The 27831-nt window shown below is 38.8% G+C and overlaps 1 protein-coding gene across 3 annotated transcripts in view; it reads left to right on the top strand.

Moving 5' to 3' along the window:
• SPATA16 (spermatogenesis associated 16) overlaps nt 1–27831 on the top strand; it is a 322779-nt gene that overhangs the window by 32441 nt on the left and 262507 nt on the right. For all 3 annotated transcript variants that reach the window (XM_001365003.4, XM_007501945.3, XM_007501947.3), the window contains exon 2: nt 11435–12067. In XM_001365003.4, the coding sequence (XP_001365040.1) occupies nt 11453–12067 (615 nt within the window). In that variant the 5' untranslated portion in view covers nt 11435–11452. The remainder of the gene's footprint in view (nt 1–11434; nt 12068–27831) is intronic.

The following is a 27831-nucleotide window of genomic DNA, read 5'->3' as shown; positions in this document are numbered from 1 at the left end:
TTATAAAATTATTAAAAATTATGAAATCTTTTATTAGAAAATCTCTACTTCCTATCTACATGAATAACCTATACTTTATATCAGTTGTAAATTTGACTATTAGAATAAACTAAAACACTAAATTATTTTCCCTGTGGTTGTTAGCCCCTTCATTACCTAGCTACATATCTAGCCTGTAATTTTTACTCTACTCAAGCACCATCTCCTACTTTCTGATTCTTCTAACTGCTAGTATTTTCCCTCTCAAAATTACCTTGTAGTGATTTTTTTTTAATAGATTTCATTTCATTCAAGCATTTCAGTTGTATCTGACTCTTCCTGACCGCACCTGTGGTTTTCTTGGCAGAGATATTGGAATGATTTACCTTTACCTTCCCCGGTTATTTTTTCAGATGAGGAAATTGAGTAAAATAGGGTAAGGTGACTTGCCTAGGGTCATACAGCTGATAAGTGTCTGAGGCTGGATTTGAATTTAGGAAGATGAGTCGTCCTGACTCCAGACCTGGCACTCTATCCTCTATGCCACATCTTTGCCCCAATATATTTTATGCATAGCTACATATGTTCTATCTTCTCCCTTAATACAATGTAAACTCCTGAGGACAGGGACTGTTTCATGTTTCTATTTGTTATTCCTAGCACCTGTCACTGTCCTTGGCACATAGTCATTGCTTGATAAATACTTATTGACTAACTGAGTAATCATATCCACCCAAAAGAATGCAAATTCATTGAGGTCAGGAACTTTCTCATTTTTTGTTTCATATCCCTAAAAGCATCTATGATGAAGCAGAGCACATGGAAGGTTCTAAATGTATAGCAAATTGGGTCCAATTTGTAGTTTCTCTACCCATACTCCCATATTTTCACACCAAACCACCCCCAGCAAACTGTAAAAAAAGATATCCTGGTTCTTAATAAATCTTGCTGATTTTTATCAGATTCAGAAGAGAAAACTATTCAAATGGCAAAATGAAAGCCATGTGCTTCAGTTTTGAGGTGTTACCAGAATCATTACAAAAAGAAAAAGAAGAAAGCTGATTTTTATGGGCTGTTTGCTTTTGTTTGGGTTACTAGGAACATGCTAGCTATTGTTGGGGCATCGTCTCTGTATGGTACAGCCAACAGGATTTTAAACCCTATTTGATTTGTGGAATTGAACAGAATGTGCTTCTTGAGGGTCTGTGGGAATGATTCTACTGCCTGTCGAAAGAAAGAACAGCAGTTGGGGAACTTAGAGGAATTTTTTCTAGGTCTTCTCTGTTAATCGCAATTCTTAAGAAAAAGATGCTTTTTCCAGGTGCTGGTATCAGAACTACAACCCTATAGCCAATGCTAGTTGCCAGAACTCGCCATTGTGCCTCTGCTTGGACAGACCTGCTGCCCATCTCTGTTAAAATTTAATGACCACATCCATAGCTTCCCTGGAATTAATAGTATTTATGGTAAAATATTGTTACAATTATGCCTGAACCCTTGCTGAAAATCTTGCTGAACAGTTAAGGTCCCCTGTCTTTTCTCAACTAAGTCTGGTTAACATATTTACCATTAGTTAAAAATCTCTAGGGCAGCTAAGTGGTACAATGGGTAGAGCACAGTCTAAAGTCAGAAAGACCTGGGTCCAAACCAGACTCAGATACTTACCAGCAATATGACCCTGGGTAAGTCACTTATTTGTCTCAGTTTCCTCAACTGTGAAATGGAGATAACAGCACTTACCTCACCAGGTTTGTTGAGAGGATTAAATGAGATAGTATTTGAAAAGCACTTAAAATAGAGCCTGGCACATGGTAGGTGCTATATAAATGCTTATTCCTTTCCCTTCACTCCCACCCTCAATCTACCCAAAACACACACTGTCACCTTTCTTAAGGTAGCCTCAGATTGTGTTCCCTGCAGCTATCATGTCATTCCTCACTCCATTCTTTCCTATCCCCAGACTAAGCATCCCTGTCTCCTTCAGCTATCCTCAGAGGACAAGAACTTGAAGCCTTTCACTCTCCAGCAGCAGCTTCCGGGTGCTGTCCAAAGTACCCAAAAATGAGTGTAATACTCCAGATCTGGTCTGATCCAGGTAGAGGACAGATAAGACTCTCATTGTCCATCCTGAAACCTATGCTTCTTTCTGTCAGTCCAAGACTACAATAGCTTTCTTTTTTTTTGGGGGGGGGGGGGGGTAGAGAGGAGGAGGTGGATCACCCATAGCTGTTCAAAGGACAATGCATCCTTTAAAATAGAGATTTTTAATCTTTTTGTGTCTTGGACCCCTTGGGCAGTATGAGGAAGCCTATGGACTCCTCAGAATAATATTTTTAAATGCAGAAATCACATGCGATTCTAAAGCCAATATCTAGCATCTAGATAATGCTTTACAATTTGCAAAAGATTATAAACAAAAGCCAATTGTGTTGAAATACATTTTTCAAAAAAAATGTTTTCTTAGTTCCCAGATCCCATATTAAGAGCCCCTGAAAATGGCATATCCTCTAAAAAGGAAGCAAAGTTGGCTTCATAGTAGTTACAGATTTTTATTGGGGAGGGGAGGACCTGGTTTCATCAGAATAGGAGACTCTCTCTCCCAGTGCTGATCAGTAGCCTATCTATAACTTGGAGTCTTGGAGTATTGCCTGGTGGCAATAAGTTTAATGACTTATGGGCACATAGCTTGTAGGACTTGAATGCAGGACTGCTTGGGTCTAGGGCTAGTTGATTTTTTAAAAAAAGGAGAAAATGAATGTGGATAATTGTGATCAGCCGCCTGGGGAGGAAGCTTTTGGTAAGAACCTGCTCTATATGTCTTAGCGCTCATCCCAAGTCATGGGACTGAAGCAATTATAACACATTGCCTTTCCTGACAAGGAGGTACAAGCCCACGTGGACACATAAAAAAGACTCAAGCACACTGGGCCCTTTGCACAAAGCCAGGTGAAATGCTCAGCCCCCTAACAAGGAGGAAGTTTCTCTGAAGGAATGTCTCCCATAGCTACAGGAACTGAAAGTAGGTTAAAATTAGATTTTTCTTCTTTTTTTTAAGGAATGAAAACCATAGCAACCGTAATGTTGCATTTCTCCTATAGTACATTTAAAATGCTTCCTTTTCTCCTCTAACCGTCTATCCATGTTTGAGAAGCCTGTTTTGACAGCAAGTCCAATAAGCCAACTGGACTTCTCCATTGATCCACCATAAAACTTCTTATATCTTTCCAGTTGCAAGGCCCTGCCATCTGCCCCTCCCTCCCCCCAAACCCAGAGAGGCCCAGAGCTTGGTTGCACATGACAAACAAACCCTTCCTTGAAAACGCACTGAGTAAATTTAAAAGGATCGGAAATCACCTACTCTCTTCTTATGCCTTTCTCCATTAAAAATGTTTTGGGTTTTTAAAAAATGGTTTCTTAATAGCTGCAGGAGTATTTTTTTTCTTCTTATGGTATTGTTTCTAAGAAGAAACCAAAGTCACAATATGGCCTTCCAAACATAGAATGGTCATTTTTGCAGGCAACTATCAGCAAAAGTCCAAGATAATGATTTTCTAATAGCTTTTTCCCTAAGAGTGTTTTTTTTTTTATTGAGCTAATGATTAAAGTGGAGTTCAATGGTCAAAGTATGTCTCAGTAGCACTGACTAATGTCACATTAATCGAATTGATGGTTTACCTACCCACCCACCCCCAAAATAGCCTGAAATCGAATAGGTGCTGGATTCATTGGAAATTTTGAAGGACAAAGTGGGTCTTGCCCATGTCTAAAAAGTGAAATGCAAAAATGCTCCTGAAGATATAAACCACATTTGAACACCTCTGTTTATTTTCTGGAATTTTTTACGTCAGAATCCTTCCCTCCCTCAGTAAAAGATACAATTACATTGTGTCCAGAATTATTTAATAGTAAGCTTTAAGAGTTAAAAAAAAAGGAATAATTCTTCTACCCTGAAACTCTACTGAGGATTTTTCAGCCCCATCAGCTCTTGGCCAGTGATGTTCTTTTGGACAACAGAAGCCACTTATTTTGGTTTCATTCAGCATAACCTCTCCCTCCCTCCCTCCCTGCCTCCCTTCCTCTCTCTCCCTTTCTACTCCACTCCTTCCTTCTCTCTCTCTCTCTCTCTCTCTCTCTCTCTCTCTCTCTCTCTCTCTCTTTCTCTCTCTCTCTCTCTCTCTCTCGCTCTCTCTCACACACACACACACATATATATTCTCTTTTGCATTTTATATATTTTAAAGTATTGATATTTACTTAAAATATTTATTAAAAAGTTTAAACATCAATGTTTCTATATACAAAGAATAAAAGAAAGGATTATATATGAAACTGTCAACTTCCATTATGCAAAATTTGTTTATTGTTTTTCAAGTGTATATTAAATTTAACTCTATAGTAACAAATGGCCCTACTGATTTGGGATTCAAATTTCTTCTGCATCTATTTCTGCTGTCTCCTGTGTATTTAGTTGCTATTTCTTTCACTGATGGCCTTTTGTTTATTTGCTTTTTTCCCATCACTATGGGAGATCTACACACCTCATCCAGAAACAATGCTTGAGTTGATTTGATCATAGTCCATGGTTAAAAACCATGAGGGATGAGAGGAGGTCAGGAGAGGCTGGAGACAAGGCTGTCAGTAAGGAGATGAACTTAAAGGTATTCCTGGAGAGGTGGTCACCAGCCAGGAGATTCAGGGATCTGTTCAGTATATCTATAAATAAATGCATGCTGATACATGCAGAATGGATGGAAGGTAGCCTTAAAAGAAGGGTTCTTGAGCTTTTGTAGGTTGGGTGCCTTTGGCAGTTTCATATATCATATAATGTTATTAAATATTAAAATATTTCTCAGAAATGAATTTTTTAATAATTAAAAATATTAAATTTCAGTGAAAAGTTAGTGAAAATTAAAATACAATTTATTTCCCATCCAAGTTCACAAGCCCAGGTGAAAAACCTCCTGCCTTACATAGTGAGGCAATAACAGCTAGGGGGGATTGAGAAAGGCCTTCTGCAAAAGGTGATATTAGAGCTTTTTCCTTGAAGGAAAACAGATTCTGAGAAAGGATGCCACTCAAAACATAGCTCACGGTCGCTGGGAAGACACAGAGACAGGAGAGAGCATCATGTGTAATGAAACAAGTAGGCCACTTATGGCTAGTCCATATAGAGTGTAGGGGTGGAAGAGTAAAAGTCTAAGAAGACTAGAAAGGTAGGAAGGGGTCAGATTGAGAAGGGCTTTAAATGACAAAGGCTTTTATGTGAGATACTGGAAATAATAGGAAGCCACTATAATTTAATGGAGGAGATCTGTAACATGGTCAACTTTTGCTTTAGGAAAATTACTTTGGCAAGAAACTGTGTGGATGAATATTGAGGCTACTATAATATTTCAGGTAAGGGCTAAGCCAGAATTAGGGCCCTGGCTGTTTAAAGGGAGAGATGGGAGCATAAAGAAGAGATTTGTGAATGGAGAAATGAAAATTTTGGCAAATGGATAGGCAAATGGAGTGAAGAAGATATACTTTCTATCAGATTAAGGAGTAAAGGTTATGAGCCTGGGTGTCTAGAAGGGTCATGTTATCCTTAACAGAAATGGGGAATTTAAGAGAAGGGATAATAAGAGGAAAGAATGAATGAGTTCTATTTTGGCCATGTTGAATTTGAGCTTCCCAGGTCCCATCTGGAACAAAGTGTCCAATGGACATTTGGCAGTTCAGGACTATTGATCAGGAGAGAGACTAGAGATGAATATATAGATCTGGGAATCATAGAGCTGATTGAACCCAGGGTAGCTGATGAGATTTCCCAGAGTAGAGAGGTAAGAGAAGAGCACCAGGACACAACTTTAGAGGACTCTCACAATTAGTAGAAATGATATGCATAAAGACTCTACAAATGAGACTAAGAAAGCAAAGTCCCATAGGTAGGGAGAAAAAGATGAAGGAGCAGTGTAATAAAACCCAAAGAAGAGAGAGTACTCTGGAAGAAAGGGTGTCCAACAGAGGTCCAGAAGGATGAACACTCCAAAAAGCCATTAGATTTGGTGGTTAAGAAATCCTTGATAACTCTGGGGAAAGCATTGCCACTTGAATGATGGCATTGGACGTCAGATTACAGATTCTTTAGAAGAGAGTGACAAAGAACTCTGAAGTGCAGATTGAAGCATATTTTTTTTTACTTTTTCTTGCTTTTTCCCCCCAACATTCATGCCTATTCTGAAAATGTTTTTCATGATCATGAATATGGAGCGGAGGGAAGAATTTGGAATAGAAAAACTTTACTTACTTAGTGGCAAGATCACACCTCTTTTTAGCTTCCCAAAGGATGATGATTGAGAAGGAGGAGATGGAGGAGGAGGAAGAGGAGAGGGAGCACCCAGATTAGACGTTTTTTTCAGATACTTTACTCTGAAGGGGAAGAGATACAGAGGGAAAGAGTGATAGGACCTATTGAAGGCTTTTTTCAGATGTAAAAATGTTAGCAAGGCAACAGAGGATCCCATCAATAGCTAGAGGGGAAATTAGGGAGTGGAAATAATAGTGGAGGCAATCTACTGAGGAAGAGATGAAGGCAAGGGACCAAGGATTTACATTTAGGCCTTAGAAAGAAGAAGCACTACCTATTCTCTGTGGGTGTACATGTATTGTGGGGTGAGGGACACTATGTTATATAAGCCAATTGAGAAATCCAGAACTGACCTTTCAAAAGTCTTCACTCACATTGTTTTATGTGTTTTCGTGGTGTCTTACTTAGTGGGACACCAGGAGGTCAAAAAAAAATGAAAGAAGCTCAGTTTGGGGTTTTTTGTTTTTTGTTTTTTTTTTTACTTTCAGGTAAATTTGAGAGCTACCTACTCCATACCCCAAATCATAACATAGTACCATTAAAAAAGAATTATTTTTTGGAACAAATGTCCTTTATTTGGAAGCAGAATACAAGTTCATTTCTGAGCTCAGCTACTCGCCATCCATGTGACCTTGGACAATAGCTACCATTTATATTGTAGCTAGCTTTTAAAGATTTTCAAATGACTTTATATTTCATTTGATTCTCATTATGACCCCGGAAGGTTGGTCTTATTATCATGTCCATTTTACAGATGAAAAAACCACGGCTATGTGACATGTTTAGAGTCAGAGAACTAATTAGTGTTTGAGATAGTCTTTTACCTTTTTTTCCTGACTCCCAAGCCAACATTTCATCCACCATGACACCTAGCTGCCCACAAATTACTTTATCTCTCCAGCCAAGGAATACTGGATGAGATAACGTCTAAGGCATTGCCAATTCTGTATCTCTGATCTTTTGGACCCAATACATGGATCTTTTGCTGAAATGTAATGTACAGAAGGAGCTATGTAATTTAGTAGATTGAGAGCCATGCCTAGAGATAAGGAGATCCTGGGTTCAAATCTGGGCTCCAATTCTTTCTTCCTAGCTGGGTGAGTCACTTTACCCCTATTGCCCAGCCCTTAGTGTTCTTCTACCTTGAAAAGAAAAAGAAATGTAACATACAAAGAGAATAAATGTGGTGTATGTTACCTGAAAATTCACACTTATACAAGTGTGAGGTCTCCTTGGTCTATGAGCTGTCATAGCCATCTCTGCAACTCTGCCAGCAGTGTGTCATCATCTTGGCCCATATTCTGGTCCCAAACCCACAGAAGGCAGAAGAGAGACTTCAGAAATAAGATTACCAAGGGTATTGGTTTTATTAAAAATGGACTACATGGAATATGTCAGTGAACAATAGCTGTGTGCTGTGTTGACAGCTGTAACAATTGATCCCTCACCAAGACCAGACCCAACATCAGAGGCCTTAAAGGTGAACAGAATTCAGGGAATGAAATAAGGTTTACAAGAAATACAGACACAAATAGAAAAATGGCAGTGTCCAAAGCAAGACCCTATTAGGGGTGATGTTGGGAATGCTATACCTCTTCATACTGTAAATATACTGTAATAGCATGCCCCAAAGATTATTAAAATATTTCAGGGTTTTTCCCCAAAGCAATACAATTCCAATTTTTCTGAAACCACTAGTTAATGGGGAAATTTTTTTCTACAAATGATTTATCAGAATTATAGCAAGATGAAAGGGAGTTAATGGGTGATTATAGAAATACAAACAAAAAGAAAGATCATCAGGAAACCATTAAAGAACTATTCAAAAATAGTAATACTTAGTAGGGGCCACAAATTAGGTTATCTTTTTACTACCTTAGTAATTTTAGCATGTTTTTGAAGATAAACTAAGGAACTGCATTTCATGGTTTCATATAAGATTATAATTTTTTATTCTTTGTGCCTTAGAAGTTTTGTGATGGTGATGAATTACAAAATACATTTTCCACATTGCAATATGGAATGTTACACTTTATATAATCATGTGGTATTATATCCTATAACAATAATATAATATAACATCACAAAAATGAAATAAAATTGTGATAAAGACATGTTTTTTTTTAAAAATCAGAGCAAAACTAGCCATTAGAATTTCTGGGATACTTCTGTTTTAGTTATGCTCAGAGAACTTCCCTAGCCAGGTCACACATTTGCCCTACCACTCTTCTAGTGAGAGTGGGTAAAGTTAAAGGGGAAGGAAGATACTTATAGATATATTGTTCTTTGCTTTCCCTCATGTGCTCCAAGTTCTAGCAAGGCTGCATTCTTACTGTTCCCATGCACAATATTTCATTTCTTCTTTCTAATGTCTTTGCACAGGCTATCCCTCCTGCCAGACATGCACTCCCTACTCACCTCTGCCTCTCAGTATCCTTAATTTCCTTCAAAGTTCAGCCCATATGCCATTTCCTATACTCTTAAGACCATTTCTCTGACTCAGTTGTTCTACTCTATTTTACCCTGTGCTCACTGTGTAGCTCTCACATTTCAATAAATGTATATATCTGTGTAAAAGTCTCTTGTCAGTAGGATGTAAACACCTTGAGGCCAAAGACTTTCTTTTTGTCTTTTTGTCTTCATTTCCCTAGAATCTCATGTAATGCCCAGTGCACATCGGGCACTTAACAGATTGTGACGATTAAATGAAAGCAGACATTGATTGAAATGGTTAAACTATGCTAGTGTCTATAAAGTCTTGAAGGGTAGGAATGGTTTCTCCTTTTGGTGCATAGTAGGTGCTTAGCAAATGTTGGTTGAATTGGATTGAAAGAAGCTCTCCCACATCCAAGTTTTGGCTTTTTTGAAGGTTCATCATAAACTGACTTCAGGTTTCAGTGCCTCAAGCATTCAAAGACTACTCAAGAGTTCAGATTGGGTCAAGTGACTCACCCATTGCCACCTCAATCTCTCAGCTTTCTAAGTTGTGACATTTTTTTTCTAAAGGGCAGCAGCTCTTGTTTGGAACAGAGAAGAAACCAATGCACAAAGAAAGACAGAGACCTTTCATCTGACGTGGATGCGTCACTCATCTATTCTTTTCCTTTCTTTCTATTTTGGTCTGCCTTAACAAAAAGAATGTTGTGCAAGGAATCTAAAGACCTTTGTCCTAGAACTGGTTCTGTGATGCCTCTCTAACAGTGTGGTTCAATAATTTGACCTCTCTGGGCCAGTTTTCTGATCTGTCAAGTGAGGATTGGATAGTAGCAAGAACCAAATGAGATAAGGTCTCTGGTAGGGTTTCAAAAAAACTGTCAAAATAGTATTATGATTAATTGAACAGGGCCATTGTGTATCCCTAGCACCTGGCACATTACCTGGTACATAGTACATGTTGATTGATTGATCATTTGGCCCCAGAATACACTCATATTCTGAAATAAATATGGTGGCAGAGAAAATACATCAAAACTTCCATGTAAACAGTAGAAAGAACATGACTGTGGAGTCAGATGAACTCAAATCCCACCTCTGACACCACCTGGGTTAGGGTTAGGGCAGGTAAGTTAATTTGCCTGCACCTTAGTTTCTTCATCTATAAAATATTGTGTGCTTTATTTGAATTTGAATTTGAATTTGAATTTGAACATTGTGTGCTTTAAAAATGTGTACCATGGGGACTTCTTTGCTCTTCCCAGGCTTCCTTTGTCCTGCATCCAGGTGTTGCCCCCTGGTGTGGGTTTGTTTATAAATTTGCTGAAACCCACGTTGGGAGGTCTTTTGGGGGCTTTGGCTTTGGCCTGAACATGGTAGACTGCTGGGTCTCAAGATCTTTGCTCTGCTCACTCTGCTGAAGAAACCCCTTTCTCTCTCACTTCGTTGTTACGAAATCTTATAAAAATATAATAACAGGAACATCATACATTCATTTTTAGTCTTACAACATGAGTTCAAATCCTATCCTTAATACTTACTACCTGGATGACCTTGGGCAAGTCAACCTCCTCCATCTATAACATGAAGGGACTGTGTCAGATGGCCTCCTGATATATTTTCCATCTCTGGATCTCTGATCCTATGTCCTCAGGAATGAACTTTACCATTTTTTAAACCTTTGCTTTCTGCCTTAGAATTGATACTAAGTATTGGTACCAAGGCAGAAGAGAAGAATGGTAAGGGCTAGGCAATGGGGATTAAGTGACTTGCCCATGGTTACACAGCTAGGAAGTATATGAGACCAGATTTGAACTCAGGACCTCCGATCTCTAGGTCTGGCTCTCTATCCACTGATCCACTTGCCTGCCCCTGAACTTTCCCATTTTAAAAACAATTGTGATTATTTACAGAAGTGTTTTCTATCTAACAGTAACAACATTACTGTTTTAGTGTATGTATAGCCTACCAGATAACACAGCATTTCTACATATGCTCTGGTGCCCTGCACACTAATGTAAAGTTGAAGGTCAAGTTCCTTCCCTGTAGAGATAAATAAATAATAAATAAATAAGACAAAAAAGGGAGCCTGTTCTGAAAAAAAATGGTGTTTAAAGCTGTGTAAAATTAACATTTTCATTATTAATGGAAAAATGAGGGAGGAAAATCTGCTCCCCACATTTCTGGAAGCCTTTCATTGGCACCAGCTGTGGCTGAGAGAATTCTTTCTCCTCCAAAGCCTATTATGCAGGTGAGTGGTATACTTTATAATGAGTTCTAGGCCACCTGCCTTTTTGAGGAAATTAATATCAAGATGGATAGTTTGTCTTTTTTGTCCTCCCCGGATGTGCCTAAGACCGTCCCATTTGGTGCCTCTCTGTGCCCCATAAAAAGGAGCAGAGGATGATGTCGTTTGGCTCTGATTATTCTTTAAGATATTTTCTAAAATGTGTTTCTGAAAACAGCTTCTTGACTTTTTTTATTGAAACATATAAGTGCCCCAGGTAAAAGAATAAGTCGGCAAACGCTATACCCAGAGCTTTGCATCAAATGTGATTACCTATGATGAATAAAACAGTGGGCTTAAGTGGATGGTGGCAGTGGCTCAGATTCCTGAACAGTTTTAACCTCTCTTTAACAATTCTTCCTCCCCACCCCGCCAATTCCCCATAGGACCATTCGGGCCATCCGATGGATTCGGGGATCAACAGGAGTCTGGAGAATGCGGGGAACAGAACCTGCCATGATCAACTGGTTTCAAAGATGAACATGAGCAAGAAAATGGTGACTCTGACCAGCCCCCTCCACGCTCTGGAGGTGCCCCTGGAATTGAAGAAAAGCTGCCCCGAGAAGCTGGGGGAGATGGGGAGCGAGAGGGTCAAGTTGACAAAGACCCTGAAAGAGAAGCAGAGCGGCGAGCTGGACAGAGCCGGGCTCAAGAGGAGGACTGAGAGCGAGGAAAAACTAGCGCCCCCCAAGAAGGAGGTCCGGGTCACCGAGCTGGAGAGCCAGCTGATTGCCCTGCCTCTGCCTCACATCCCTTTGAAGAACATCATGGACGTGGAAATGAAGCTGGTCTACATCGACGAGGAAGACGTCACCTATGAGTTTGTGGAGTCGCTGGTTTCCACCAGCTCTCCGGCCACCTGTCGAGCGGCTGAAATGGTGGACTCTCTGAATGCGCCTCATTTCAGCTTCCTGCCGCAGATTGACAAGTGGCTCCAGGTCGCCCTCAAAGACGCCAGCACCTGCTACAGACAGAAGAAATACGCGGTCGCGGCGGGCCAGTTCAGAACAGCCCTGGAGGTAGGAAGCGGAAGGAACTTCCGGTTGCTGGTGGAGGGTGGGCTAGGGGAGGAGGAGGAGTTTGTGATGGCGCCCAAAGGTTCCGAGGTGGTGGAAAGGGACCGTGACGGAAGGTTGGGGTTGCCGGGACTGGCCAGATACAGCCTGCACGTGGACAAAACGTCATCATTCCGGAGAGGTACAAAGACCCAGGTTGATGTGCTCCCTCTGATGCGTGCTGACAACGGGGACACCCTAACTATGTGCCTCCAGACTTGGAGCTCAGAAGCCCTGAGTTTGACTTTGTTTCAAATAGTCCCGGAAATCACTAAACCTCTCCCAGCCTCAGTTTATGAATCTGTAAAATGAAAAGGTTGGACTTGTTGATTTCAGCGGTTCCTTCCAGCTCTACATCATTGGGCCACTGGATGGCATTCCCATACTTGGAGTTCCTGGAACCAGTGAAATCACAGGCCAGGCTAATTAAACAGCAGCCACCCCAATACCAGCTGCTGTTTATAACAGCTGCTGTGAGAGGCATGCAGATATAGACAGTTCGCCTCCCAGGCAGGAAGATGTGGCTTCAGTCTCCCCCTCATACCATCTGCCTTGGTGACCCTGGGCAAGTCACTTCCCTCTCAGTGTCCCAAGCAACTCTTAGAGATTATCAATGACATAGAAAGTGCCGATCTGTATTGATGAGGGATAGTTTCCTCACCCGGAGTTCCCTATATCAATGAAATCACAGATTTATCTACACACACCCAGAGTATACATGTTGTGTGTATATACAAGTGTGTGCATATCAATCGTATGTGTCTATTTCTATGCATGTACATGTGTATACATGTGTATATATACACAGTATAATTTTCCAGGGTCCCTTCTTTGCTTTGAAGTTTGCAAATATATATATATATGAATATATTCATGTGAACTATATGAGTATATATTTATTTATAAGTACATGTATGTACTATTTGTGTACATATCTACCCCTGTGTGTATGTACATGTGTATGTGTGTTCACATATGATAAAAGTCAGGAAAGCACTTTGGAAACCTTGAATCACTATATTTATTTGTTTGCAGTACAAACAACATCTATTTTTGAAGCAACATAAATATTGCTTATGTATATGAAGCAATATATAGAAATATACACACAATTATTCATATACATGAGAAAATGTATATTAAGTACTTTGCAAACATTAAAGCAAAGAACTTTTGAATGTTATACTGTATACATGTGTATATTTTATATATATGTACATACACATAAGTATACACATATACATCTGTGTGTATAGAAATGTCTGTATGTATAGGTATTCTAACTTTAAATCCAACCTCAGACACATATTAGCTGAATGGCCCTGGGAAAGTAACATCACCCCCTTTTGCCTCAGTTTCCTCATCTGTAAAATAAGCTGGAGAAGGAAATAGCCAATTTCTCCAATATTTTTACCAAGAAAACCCCAAATAGGGTCATGAAGAGTCAGACACTACTGAAGCTTCGGAACAACAAAATATGTATTCTAGTTGATCTCTAAAGCCCCTCCTCTTTGTAAAAAAAAGATTTTGTCTAGAGGGCACTGGATAATTCAAAAAATAGAGTCAGGCCTAGAACCAGGAGGACTTGGGTTCAAATCTGACTTCAAAACCTTCGTAGCTGTATAACCCTGGACAAGTCACTTAACTCCCATTACCTAGCTCTAACTGCTCTTCTGCCTTGGAACCAATACTTAGAATTAGTCCTAAGATAGAAGGTAAGGGTTTCAAAAAATAAAATAAAATAAAAAAGATTGTGTCTTCTCATCTTACCCAGGTTGGAATGCACAGGCTTGATCTCCCTACTGGAGCTTTATCCTGCTCCATTCCAAACCTAGGCTGCTTTGCTCCTCCCTAGTCCACCTGGTGATCCCATATTCCCACAGACTCCCTGCAATGATGCCAAATTTAGTATGGAGGCATCATCAGCTTATCCTACTGCATCTCAAAACTCTTAGTTTCAGCAGTTCCATGAGCTGGGACTACAACTGTGTACCACCATGACTAGCCCATGGTCCCCTCCATACCCTGAGATGTCCATGAAAATAATGCCAAATGTTTGAACCCCTCTTTTGTGACTTCCTCTGGCTCCATTCAGCAGAACATGAGTGGGAAAGGAGTCGAGTGATGGAAATTATCTGGGGTGCCATTTTGGCAAGATATGATTAGTAGTAGAGTGTTGAACTGGTTAAATTATCTGGGGTGCCATTTTGGCAAGATATGATTAGTAGTAGAGTGTTGAACTGGTTAAATGATCTGGGGTGCCATTTTGGCAAGATATGATTAGTAGTAGAGTGTTGAACTGGTTAAATTATCTGGGGTGCCATTTTGGCAAGATATGATTAGTAGTAGAGTGTTGAACTGGTTAAATTATCTGGGGTGCCATTTTGGCAAGATATGATTAGTAGTAGAGTGTTGAACTGGTTCGGTCAAGATCAGGAAAGCATGAGGCTGGGAAATCCCAAAGGGATGGAGGGATAGAATGGGAGTTCATAGTGAAGATAGAGAATAAGATTGGGGCAATGAGGCATAATAAGAGGTCAGATGATAAAGTGCAGTGACAAGATCAAAGAATTTCAGAGTTCTTAAATGTGGAAATAGAAAACTTTATGGGTAATAAGGAATAGAAAGATCTAGGCTATGCCATGTCTGTGGGCAGCAGACATGGAATGAAGGGATCAGCACTGCAGCATTCGTAAGCAGAATTTTGTACACACAATCTCACCTGCTCTACACAATGAGCTTTTGAGGTAGGTGTTACAGGCATCAGGCTATGGCTCATTGACTTACCTAGGGTCTCACACTCTGAGTGTTATAGGTCAAATTCAAATACAGGTCTTGCTGCCATCTCTATCCAAGTTCAGATCTCTAATCGCTCCATCAATCTCTTACTTCAAAAAGGCAAAAAGACATCCCTGTTGAGTAAGAGAAAATGTTTGTGACAATTCAAGCAAGGATTTCATGAGGATTTAAGCTTCTACTGTGTTATTCCAAGATCAGGAAAAGCAGCAAAAGACCCAAGTTCTTTAAGCTTTTTATCAGATTTATGCTTGGTTTTAGTTCACCAAGTGTGTAAATTAGAATTCTGATTAGAATCCTAGAAATATGCTAAATTACTTTCATGAATGCAGAATGAACCTGCTGAAACCTACAATCCTTAGAATGCCAGGGAAAGAGCTGGGCCCCAGAGACATGACAAAAACTGTACAGCTTGTGAATGGAAGCACCAGAACTTAAGTTTCCCACCTCCCAGCTGGGGCTCTTTCTATTGCCTCTCTACAATTACATCTAAAACTTGGAAAACGAATCTCATCCCCAGATTGTCATTGCCCAGGCACCTGACAATGAAAACATCTGCCCTGCCAGTGATGGTTCACCCAAAAACAGTAAACACAGAGTAAGTACATCAGAGGTTCATGTAGCCTGGACCCCTTTCACAGTCATTCCACTGATGCCTATAGACACCGTCTCAGACTCACGTTTTACAATGCATAAAATAAAATACCTAGGACCACAAAGGAAACCAGTTATACTGCAATACAATGATCAAAAACAATATTTTCAACAAAACAAGGTCATAGGCATCAGGTGCAGAACCCCTGGACAAGATACTTCTCTGTAGGTCTATCATTTCATCAGTTTGGATGTTCTCTAAAATGAGGCTCATCTCCATCCACCCATGCCTGTCCAGCCTCTTTTTCTCTAAGCTTATCTTTTTTCAATGGATAAAAAACAGTGCTATGACAAGTCACTATGTTTGTTTCTATTATTCTTTAATATTCCATGTTTTGTCAACTGTTAACAAGTGAGTTAAATAGCTGCTTTTATAATGGAATCAAAGTATTAGGATATAAGCTTGTCCTTTGTGGTCTCATGGAAGCATCCTTGGTATATCACTTTAGTACCAGATCAGACAAGAAGACTAAGCATGGACATATGATTCCTCTAGGTCACTATATTGCCAAAGCTTCACATTCGGTGTAGCTTGGACATTAGGATAATTTGACACAGTGGTAGCTATTTAAAGTCTTGTTTTTAATAGATGGATCTTTTGTCTAGACCATTTTAGACAGCAGCTCAGTCTGTGACCATGGTCTGATTTCAGTATGGTTCATTACCCCCTAGGGGTCTGTATTTGAAGTATGGTGACTTCTATTGTTTTGGTCTTGAAAGACAGTAAGCTTCTGACATTTTATTCTAACCACCATACCTTGCTAGGTATTCAGTAGGGGTGAGATTTTTGCAGGCTGCATTTATGTGCTACGTTGTTCCAACTGTTTCATCAGGTGAGCTACTTTATTTTTTATTTGTTTTAATTTATTACAAAGTGCAGGCTTCTTAAGAATAATCCATTTGTAATTACTAGTGACAATAGTCTGGCTTTGAAATGGCATCATAAAGTCCTGCATTTTCACAAGTTAATTGACACATCTGGGCAATTTGTGTTATGCTTCTTTGTCAGTGTGTTGGTGGACTCCACATGGATGATGCCCATGAAAGACCTTTTGAGTCCATTCTTAAATCCATTTCACAGGCTCCATCTGTAAGTAGTCCAATTTCAGTTATCTTAGACCAACTCAATGATGTGTGCCTTTACAGCTATTTGGTAAAATGATGTCTGTTGGCTCCAGAAATTTTTCTGGAAAGTTTCGATCTGTTGATTGTGTGCTCCAAAATTTTTAACCAATAATACTTTACCTCTTTTTTTGGAAATGTGGTGTCCACCTTTGTACAGCTGCCATAGGGTGATTACTCCTGTTTTTCATTGATATTGTCCTAGTTTTTGTAAGGATTCCTTCTAAATCTATTGAGCCCACATCACAATTTCAAGCACGTGCATTGACTGCTACTGCATAGGTATTAATTGCTTTAAATGTGTTCTTCAAACTTAGCTTTCATTTCAAGATGCCAGTGAGTCTCTCCATGCTAACATGTCTTACCTAGAAGACACCGAGGTGTTTTTAAGTAGCGCTGCTGTTGCCGCAATAGGACCTTCAGATTCAAGATTGAAGCCTTTAGTCTTTTACCTTTCCTTGAGGAACATGAAGAAGATTACACATATTGGATGAAAGTGATATTTTGATGTCATAAAAGAAAGACTATGAGATGAAGAATTTTTTTATATTTTTCAGTGGAATGATATAGCTTGTAGTCTTTCACTACATGATCATGATCATTAAGGTATTCTAGCTTGACTCCCTCTTTTTTGGAAGCCATATGTAATTTTATTAAGACAACATAATAATGGACTTATTTTTAGGTAAATCACACTGGAACTAGCCCCACTCCCTGAAAAAAATGCTACCCATTATATCATCTGTTGTTGATTGTACTGATGACATTTTAAAATAGAAAACAGTTTTCCATATGAACATGAACTACCCTAATGTTCTCCCTTTTGCATCTTTTAAATATATTTTATATAGGAAAATATATAAGCCATGTGAGGAATTGAGACAAAGGCATTGTGAGAATCCATATGGACAGTATAGGTGTTATAATGCTTTTGGGTAGATGGTTCAATGATTATTAAATTGACAAGTTGATTTTTACAGCATAGACACTTTTTGAAACAGTCTTAGCTTCCTAGGGTTTATTGGATTTTTTTAAACCCTTACCTTCCGTCTTGGAATCAATACAGTACATTGGTTCCAAGGCAGAAGAGTGGTAAAGGCTAGGCAATGGGGGTTAAGTGACTTGCCCAAGGTCACCCAGCTGGGAAGTGTCTGAGTCCAGATTTGAACTCAGGACCTCCCATCTCTAGGCTTGGCTCTCAATCCACTGAGCTACCCAGCTGCCCCCTTGGATTTTTTAAGTGGCACAACTATGCATTTTTTATTTTGTTTTTTAATAAAGAATAGAAGCTCCTAATCTGCCCATATTTGTAGGGTTTGTTGGTGTTCTCATCTTTTAGTAGTACTCAGATGATATTAAGAAAGGTGAGGTCAATTTTACATCTGCAAGGAAGCTGCTGAACCAAACATGAAACATTTTGAGTCAATAATTATGGATCTTATAAAGCCCCACTGTTTTCCAGTTTTGAAGAAAAGCTATTTTCAGTAACCTTCCTTGACATAACTATTCGACCATTCATGATATTAAGCTAACAACATGTAAGCTTTCTCTTTCTCATTTGATCTGACTTGTGTTCTTATTACATTGGGCTCTTACAACTTTGTAAATAGCCAGAAATTTTCAACATTCTCCATTCTTTGGGGGTTTTCCTATGCCTCCAATTTATTTCCTTCACAAGTCTCTGTTTTTGATGTTGAATCATTTGTTTTGTTCTTTTGCAGGTTTGACTTCACATAACCTTTTGACTTTGATCATTACTGTTATTATAAAGGTTTTTGTTATTTTATTATTTAACACTAAAAGGGAGAATATGAAGGTCATTCATTGTTGAGGTTAGTGCTCCAATTACTGAAATAAATTGGCCAGTTGAGGTGGCAACCATATTAGGCTAAGATTAGAAGAAGGATGCTTGCAAACTTTTAGAGCAAAACCAAGATTCCTGAAGGAAGAAACCAAAGATCATCAGCTCCCATGGATTTCAATTATCATCTCTATGCTGACGATTCTCAAGTCTTCTTATCTAGCTACACCCTCTCTGCTGGCCTCCAGCCCTGCATTTCCAACTGCCTTTTGGAGATCTCAAACTAAACGTCCCATAGACATCTTCAACGGAATAGGTCCAAAACTGAACTTACTATCTTCTCCCCTCTATTATGGTCTAGGGCACCACCACCTTTCAGTCACATAAATTCACAAACTAGGTATCATCTTTGATTTCTCCCTCTCTCTCTCACACACCCCCAATCCAATCTGTTGATTTCACCCCTGCAACATCTCTCACATAGACCTCCTTCTGTCCTATGACAGAGCTACTATCCTGGTACAGGCTCTCACCCCATCACCTCACATCTGGGCTATTGAAATGACCAGATGACAAGTCCTTCTTCCCTCCAGTCCATCTTCCACTTAGCTTGCAAAATAATCTTCCTAAAGTACAGATCTTGCTTTGTCATCTCTCTATTTCATAACCTCCAGTGGCTCCCTAACATCTGAGATCAATCATAAAACCTTCTCTTTTGTATTCAAAGTCCTTCCATAAGAACCCGCTATTCATACCTTACCACTTCCTCCCTGCATTCTGACCTCTCACATATTCTTCAGTCCAGTGACACTGGCCTCCCTGCTCTTTCCTCCCATAAAATACTCCATCTCCCATCGTTCAAAGATTTCATTTCTTCTAATAAGGGGCCAAGTAGCATAGTGGCTAGAATACTGGATTTGAAGTCAGGAAATCCTGAATTCTCATCCTATATCAGACAAAAAGGAGTTTTATGGCCCCAGAAGAGTTGGTGAATCTGTCATCTTCAGAATCATCATCTATAAAATGGGGAGAATAATAGCTTCTCTCCCACGGGGTTGTTATGTGATTTAAATACAATGAGATAATATACGTAAAGCTCATTTTAAACCTCAAAATGCCATATAACTGATGATGATGATATTAATGATAAAGAGGGGCTGCAAAGCTCTAAAAGCCTTCATCTTAATCCCAAATATTTTTCTTCAACTCCAAATTTTGATAGCTTTTGAGAGTTAGAAATAGAATAATTCACCTTTCCTACTACTTTCCATCCATTTAGAAATATTCTAAAACATCTCATACAAAAATAACTCCCCCACACCATCACACACATATATACATGAAAACACACACACACACACACACACGCACACACACACACACACACACACACACACAAACACACTCCCCTAATCTCAAAGCTCTGCTGCAGCTGCTGGTAAAGCTTTGGACACTAACACTAATTACTAGTAATTAACAAAGGTCATTATTTTAGGACCAAAACTTAGCTTAGACATCTGGCTTGTCTTTCCTCTGAACATTTGGGAGTCAAACCTTCCGACCTCACCTTGAATGTGTCTAATAAATCAAGGGTATGTACACCTGGGGCTCTTTTCAACATCACTCAACCTTCTTTTTCTCATATTTCCTCCAGTACCTTGACGATGCTGGGATTGCATCAATGTGGGCAGTTCCTCCAGTAATAATCTATCCATGCTTTCTCATCCATCCTTTAATGACTTTTGTCCACAGCCTCCTACAAATCCTCCACAGGTGGATGTCATTGGAGAATAAAATTGACTATCAAATATCTCTCTCCATGCCCACTTCAATAAGCATGTGCTGCCAACTTTGTCTGCTGACTATGCATCTTCTCCAGGGCCCTTTAGATAGCACTCAACATTCATTCTTCCTACATTTCTAGATTCTTTCTCTATCATTCTCTAGCAGGGAGATGTTGGAGGACCCTGGAAAATGCCTCCACCTCTACAGCCCCTTCCTCTGATTTGTCAGTGCCTTCTGAAATCTCCATTTTATGGAAGTGCCCATGCCAGCCACTTTTATCCTTTCATTCTCTCTAGGTATTACTCCTATTGTCCAGACTTCATTCTCTACCTTGCCCCTTCTCCTGTCCCCTACCTCCCAGATTTTCAACATCCTTTTATGTATTGTCTTCCAGGGATTGTCTTTCTTTTTCCATACAAATAGATTTATATTCTTAGAATTTAGCACCATGCCTGGCACATCATAAGTGGTTAATAAGTGTTTATTGACTGGACTGGGACATTTTGTGCCTTGAAGCCCTACAGAATTACTAGAAATTTATTATTAAAAAGATCAATCTTTATTTTGGGAATAAGCCTAGTGTCATTAGTAGTGCTAGTTTTCCCAAAAGTAAATCAGCCAACTCTTTCTGTCCTTCTACACCGAGAATTCCTGAGGCAGTATGCTATATCCTTGCCATCCTTAAGGTATTTTATTCCTCTTAACAAGGCCCAAAGTAGAACACTGAATCAAATGCCTTGATCTAAGATAGACCTACTGAGTCCAACCTCCTCATTTTACAGTTGACAAAACTGAGATTAAGTAATTTATCCAGTATCAATCAACTAGCATCTGAGGCTGGATTTGAACCTACATCTTCACTCCAAATCCAATACTTATCCATGATAAAGTAGGATTTATAAAGGGACTAAGGCAGAATCACATAATTGGAGCATTAGAAGCCATCTTACCCAACTCATATGTTATAAGAATATAATATCCCCAATAAATAGTTAATGAGCCATTCCCTTTTTAGGTAGTTTTAATAATAAACCACTAAACACTAATAGAATACTGATCATGAACTATCCTGCTCAATTTCACTTTCCTCGGTGCTGAGGGAGAGATGACCCTTGGTTCTCAAGGCCACCCCAAAGGAGCACATGCTCACTTGGTACTGGCTCACCTGGGGAGGCTTTAATGATGAACTTCTCTTGGTTGTCAGAAGAGAGCTAAGTTTGGAAAGGCTCATCAAAGAGTTGGTGCGGGGTGATAAAAGATACTCGCTGTAGCAGCTCATTCTGCTAAGTTGTGGAAGAGACTGCAATCTGCATCCAAAGGCATGCTTGAGCGATAACCATCCAAAGATGAGTTGGTGGGTGTTGCCAGCTCAGACAGGTGAGATCCCAGGAGATCCTACCACCTCACCTCCTCATATGTAAAATGAAGGGTTGGACCAATGACCTCTTGGGTCCTTTCTGGGTCTAGATCTATGATCTTATGAACCCAAGTGCTGAATTATTCTTCTGTGAAAGGCACTAAAGAAGAGACTGCCAAAGCCAGCATAGAGAGGATCAAGGGAGGGATACAAACTTTAAGAAGTTAAGAAAAGCGAAAGAAAAATGGGAGAGCCATGTTATAGGGGCTAGTGTAACAGAGGCAAGACAGTAAAAATAGGAAGAGGGGAGCAAGGCTTACACTAAAAGGGAGTCCCTATCCATTGCCCCTAAATTAAGCAAATGCTCATTCCTATTCAATGCAGGATCAGGAGGGAGAGTAAGAACAGATGGAGAGACAGAGACAGACAGACAGAGAGAACTATCTGTCATTTATTAAATGCTTACAATATGTTGGGCACAGCAACTAGGTGGCACAATGGATAGAGTGCCAGACCTAGAGTCAGGAAGACTCTTCTTCTTAAGTTCAAATCTAATCTCAAATAATTACTAGCTCTGTGACCCTGGACAAGTCACTTCACCCTGTTTGCCTCAGTTTCCTCATCTGTAAAATGAGCTGGAGAAGGAAATGAGAAACCACTGCAGTATCTTTGCCAAGAAAACCCCAAACGGGGTTATAAAGAGTTGGAAGTGACTCAACAACAGCAACAACAAATATGATAGGAACTGTGCTAATTTCTGGAAATACAAATACAAACAAGTGATGCAGTTCCTGCACTCAAGTTTATAATCTAATTGGGGAACACAACACATATGGGGGTACTGAAAAGGGGGGAAACAAAATTGAGAAGAGAAGGAGGTTAAGAATGGCCAGGCTTCTTTAAGTAGACCATCATATCATCCGCAAAGAGAGATAACTTGGTCTCCTCATTGCCAATTTTAATACCTTCAATTTCTTTTTCTTCTCTAATTGCTACTGCTAGTGTTTCTAATACAATGTCAAATAATAGAGGTGATAATGGGCATCCTTGTTTCATTGCTGATCTTATTGGGAAGGCTTCTAGTTTATCCCCATTGCAGATGATATTAGCTGATGGTTTTAGATATATACTGTTTATTATTTTTAGGAACGACCCTTCTATTCCTATGCTTTCTAGTGTATTTAATAGGAATGAGTGTTGTATTTTATCAAAGGCCTTTTCTGCGTCTGTTGATATAATCATGTGATTTTTGTTGGTTTGCTTGTTGATGTGGTCAATTATGTGGATGGTTTTCCTAATATTGAACCAGCCCTGCATCCCTGGTATGAATTCTACTTGATCAAAAGCTAGTTGAAATAAGCAACAACTTTAGCAAAGTTGCAGGATACAAAATAAACCCGCATAAGTCATCAGCATTTCTATACATTTCCAACACAGCTCAGCAGCAAGAACTAGAAAGAGAATTCCCATTCAAAATCACCTTAGACAAATTAAAATACTTAGGAATCTATCTCCCGAGACAAACACAGGAACTATATGGACACAACTACAAAACACCCTCCACACAATTAAAACTAGTCTTGAGCAATTGGAAAAACATTAATTACTCATGGATGGGACGAGCCAATATAATAAAAATGAACATCCTACCCAAACTTATTTATCTATTTAGTGCCATACCCATTGAACTTCCAAAAAAATTTTTACTGATTTAGAAAAAACCATAACAAAGTTCATTTTGAAGAATAAAGGATAATGGTTATCCAGGGAAATAATGAAAAAAATGCAAAAGAAGGTGGCCTTGCAGTCCCAGATCTCAAACTCTATTATAAAGCAGCAGTCATCAAAACAATTTGGTACTGGCTAAGAGACAGAAAGGAGAATCAGTGGAATAGACTTGGGGTAAGTGAGCTCAGCAAGACAGTATATAACAAACCCAAAGAGCCCAGCTTCTGGGACAAAAACCCACTATTTGACAAAAACTGCTGGGAAAACTGGAAGACAATGTGGGAGAGATTAGGTTTGGATCAACACCTCATACGCTACACCAAGATAAACTCAGAATGAGTGAATGACTTGAACATAAAGAAGGAAAATATAAGTAAATTAGGTGAACACAGAATAGTATACATCAGACCTTTGGGAAGGGAAAGACTTTAAAACCAAGCAAGACATAGAAAGAGTCACAAAATGTAAAATAAACAATTTTGATTACATCAAATTAAAAAGGTTTTGTACAAACAAAACCAATGTAACCAAAATGAGAAGGGAAGCAACAAATTGGGAAACAATCTTCATACAAACCTCAGACAAAGGTCTAATTACTCAAATTTACAAAGAGCTAAATCAATTGTACAAAAAATCAAGCCATTCTCCAATTGATAAATGGGCAAGGGACATGAACAGGCAGTTCTCAGCCAAAGAAATCAAAACTATTAATAAGCACATGAAAAAGTGCTCTACATCTCTTATAATCAGAGAGATGCAAATCAAAACAACTCTGAGGTATCACCTCACACATAGAACATTGGCTAACATGACAACAAAGGAAAGTAATGAATGCTGGAGGGGATGTGGCAAAGTTGGGACATTAATTCATTGCTGGTGGAGTTGTGAATTGATCCAACCATTCTGGAGGGCAATTTGGAACTATGTCCAAAGGGTGCTAAAAGAATGTCTACCCTTTGATCCAGCCATAGCACTGCTGGGTCTGTACCCCAAAGAGATAATGGACAAAAAGACTTGTACAAGAATATTCATAGCTGCGCTCTTTGTGGTGGCCAAAAACTGGAAAAAGAGGGGATGCCCATCAATTGGGGAATGGCTGAACAAATTGTGGTATATGTTGGTGATGGAATACTATTCTGCTAAAAGGAATAATAAAGTGGAGGAATTCCATGGGGACTGGAACAACCTCCAGGAAGTGATGTAGAGTGAAAGGAGCAGAACCAGGAGAACATTGTACACAGAGACTGATACTGTGGTACAATGGAACGTAATGGACTTCTCCATTATTGTCAATACAACGTCCCTGAACATTCTGCAGGGATCTAGAAGAAAAAATACTAGCCACAAGTAGAGGACAAATTGTGGGAGTAGAAACACTGAGGAAAAGCAACTGCTTGACTACAGCGGTTGAGGGGACATGACTGAAGAGAGACTCTAAATGAACACCCTAATGCAAATACCAACAACATGAAAATGGGTTCGAATCAAGGACACATGTGATACCCAGAGGAATCGCGTGTGGACTATGGGGGGGGGGGAAGGGGGAAGGAAAAGAAAATGATCTTTGTTTCCAATGAATAATGTGTGAAAATGACCAAATAAAATAATGTTTAAAAAAAAGAATGTAAAAGAAAAAAAAAGAATGGCCAGGACTCTTTGTAGAAGGGTGATCCCAAGGAAGAAGTCACCCATAAGACTTTGAACCAATTTAAATTAACCAATTAGAGGGATTTATAATTTTAATTCGTTTTCTTAATAATCATAATAGCCTGGAAACCAGGTTGAGGGTAACTGACAGGTCTCAGTACTTTTGGTAAGGGAGTAGTTTGTTTTCTCTAAGCACATGAGAATGGGCAGATGGGAGCAATTCATTCCCCCATCTGCAGAGTGCTTAGAGCTTGGTCAAATGAAGCGGTCAAGGTCATCCCACTGCATCCCAGGCATCACTAGTCATCCTGACTTCTGCCTCCCCACTGGACTTTGATGAGGATGGGAGAGAGAGTGAAGCTGATGACTGCACAACTCTGTCTTACTTTGATCCAATTCAAGGCGAGTCAAAACATCACCCTGGCAATGTTGCTGACCCTCTTCAAAAATGAAATATGATCAACAGCAACAGCAATAATAATATCATTCATCAAATGCCTTAGTGTTTTCAAAGCACTTAACAAATTTCATTTTCTCCTCACAACTCAGATAATTACTATTCTTATTCCTATTACACAGATGAGGAAACTGAGGCAGACAATGCTTAAATGATGGGCCTATGGGCACACAGTTAGTAAATATCTGAGGTAGAATTTGAATTCAGGTTTTCCTGACTCTAGGTCCAACACTATACCTACTATACTTCTTATACAGTAACCAAACATTCATTCTTTTTCTCTTTATATCATGTCTAAGTAGCTAAGTAATCCAAGAAATTGCTACAAGAGGTTAAGATTTAGTAGTTCATTCTAAAATCAGGTGGAGTCAAAACCTTAGACTCTGAAATATCATACACATGTGGGTCCTCGGCTTTCTATAATCCAGGAATTTCTATAAATCAGGAATTTATTTATAGATGATGTAAGAAAAAAGATTATTTTTCATTCCTTTAGATATTACTATAGAATGTGCAGTCTACTTGTTATTTCCATATCTAGGTTCAACCACTGCTCCATGACCCATTGAGAATTGTCAAGTCATATGAAAGTCATTATTTTCCTTAGAATTTTAACATCAGAAAGACCTTTAGAGATGAGTTGGTTGTGAGTCTTCCTCAACATCCCACCTCCTCACTTAAGCCCTAGTTTCTATCAGTTTCTAATTATTGGCATGGATCATAGATTTATGGTACCTTAAGGAACATGGAATCCACACCCCCTTATTTTACAGTTGGGCAAATTAAGGCAAGTGAGATGAAGTTACTTGTTCACCTTCCCACATATAATATAAATGGAAAAATCTAGATTTTAACTCAGTTCCTGTGACTAGAAATTTGACTATCTTTTCTTTGAACCATGTGACCTCCTGCATTTTAATGACAAGGAAACAAAGACCCAAGGATGACAAGTGTTTTGTCAGAAGACAAGGCAATAGCAAAACCCAAGTCTTCTGACTGCCATTTTTGACCCTGGAACCATGATAGCATTCTTCCCCTTTTTAATGTTCAAATTCTTCTTAGAGGAAAATAGTACTCTCTGTTAAACATAGCTTGATATCTAGGCTGCTATATATGCTTTCAGTTTTTAAACTATAACATTAATTTGCTCAGAAAATCATCATGTAGAGAAACCTAGACAATTATTTCATTTAGATATCTTTGTATATTGGAAAGCACAGACTGCTGCTCAAAGAACTGCTTTGTTACCAATAAAAAGGAGAAAGTGGTTAATTACCTTCTTAACTTTACTCCAAATGAGAACAAGTGAAATAATAAGTAATAGAAATAAAACTTGGTTGGTAAAGTTAGAGACCTAGAGTAAAATAATTCTTAGAATTCAGAGATGGAAAGCTGCATTTTATATGCCTACTTTTCCATTCTTTCCATTTATAAAATAAAAAGTATGCTCCTTGAAAGCAAAGGTATCTTTTGCAGGGTTTTTTCTTTGTACTCCAAGTGCCTAGCCATGTGCCTTGTGTTCTTGCAAAGCTGCCAAATCCAAAAAAAAAAAAACACATCAGTTTTCTTGGTCTTAGACTGATAGATTCAGAGAAGGAAAGAGTATTAGGTACTGTCTACCTAAAGTGTGTTATTAACTTTTTTTAGTGTCATCAACCCCATTGGCATTTTAAAATTTTTTCCTCAATTACATGTAAAAATAATTTTTAATCTTCAGTGAGTTTTTTTTAGTTTTGAGTCAAATTCTCTCCCTCCTTCTTTCCCTTCTGACATGACATGGATTTTACATGTGCGATCATGTAAAACATGTTTCCATGTCAGTTATTTTGTGGAAAAGAACTTGAACAAAAAATAAGTGAAATATGGTATTTTTTGTCTTCATTCAGACTCCATCAGTTCTTTCTCTGGAGGCAAATAGCATTTTTCTTTTTTTCTTTTTCCATTTCATTTATTTAATTTTTATAAAGAATTTATTTCCATTTATCTCAATCCTCTCTTCCCTCACCATACCACAGATGTAACTAAAAGATATATATATATATATATCATATATAAATTATATTTTCAAGTTTCTATCAGTTCTTTCTCTGGAGGTGGACATTTACAAGTTATTCTTCAAATTCTATATCTGTATATAATGTATATAGGTTCTAATCTATTTTACTCTTCATTATTTCATGTTAAGTCTTTCCATGTTTTTTTTAATTAACTTGTTCATCATTTCTTATGGTACAGTAGTATTCCATCACAATAATATATCACAATTATTTCAGTCATTTCCATTCCCCAATTGATGGACATTTTCCCAATTGCCAGTTCTTTACCATCACAAAGAGATTAATATTTTGGAATATATAGGTTCTTTCCCTTTTTCCCTAATC

This window comes from Monodelphis domestica, chromosome 8 (assembly GCF_027887165.1).
Source record: "Monodelphis domestica isolate mMonDom1 chromosome 8, mMonDom1.pri, whole genome shotgun sequence".
Lineage (NCBI taxonomy): Eukaryota > Metazoa > Chordata > Mammalia > Didelphimorphia > Didelphidae > Monodelphis > Monodelphis domestica.
This window is presented reverse-complemented; position numbering and strand designations above follow the sequence as displayed.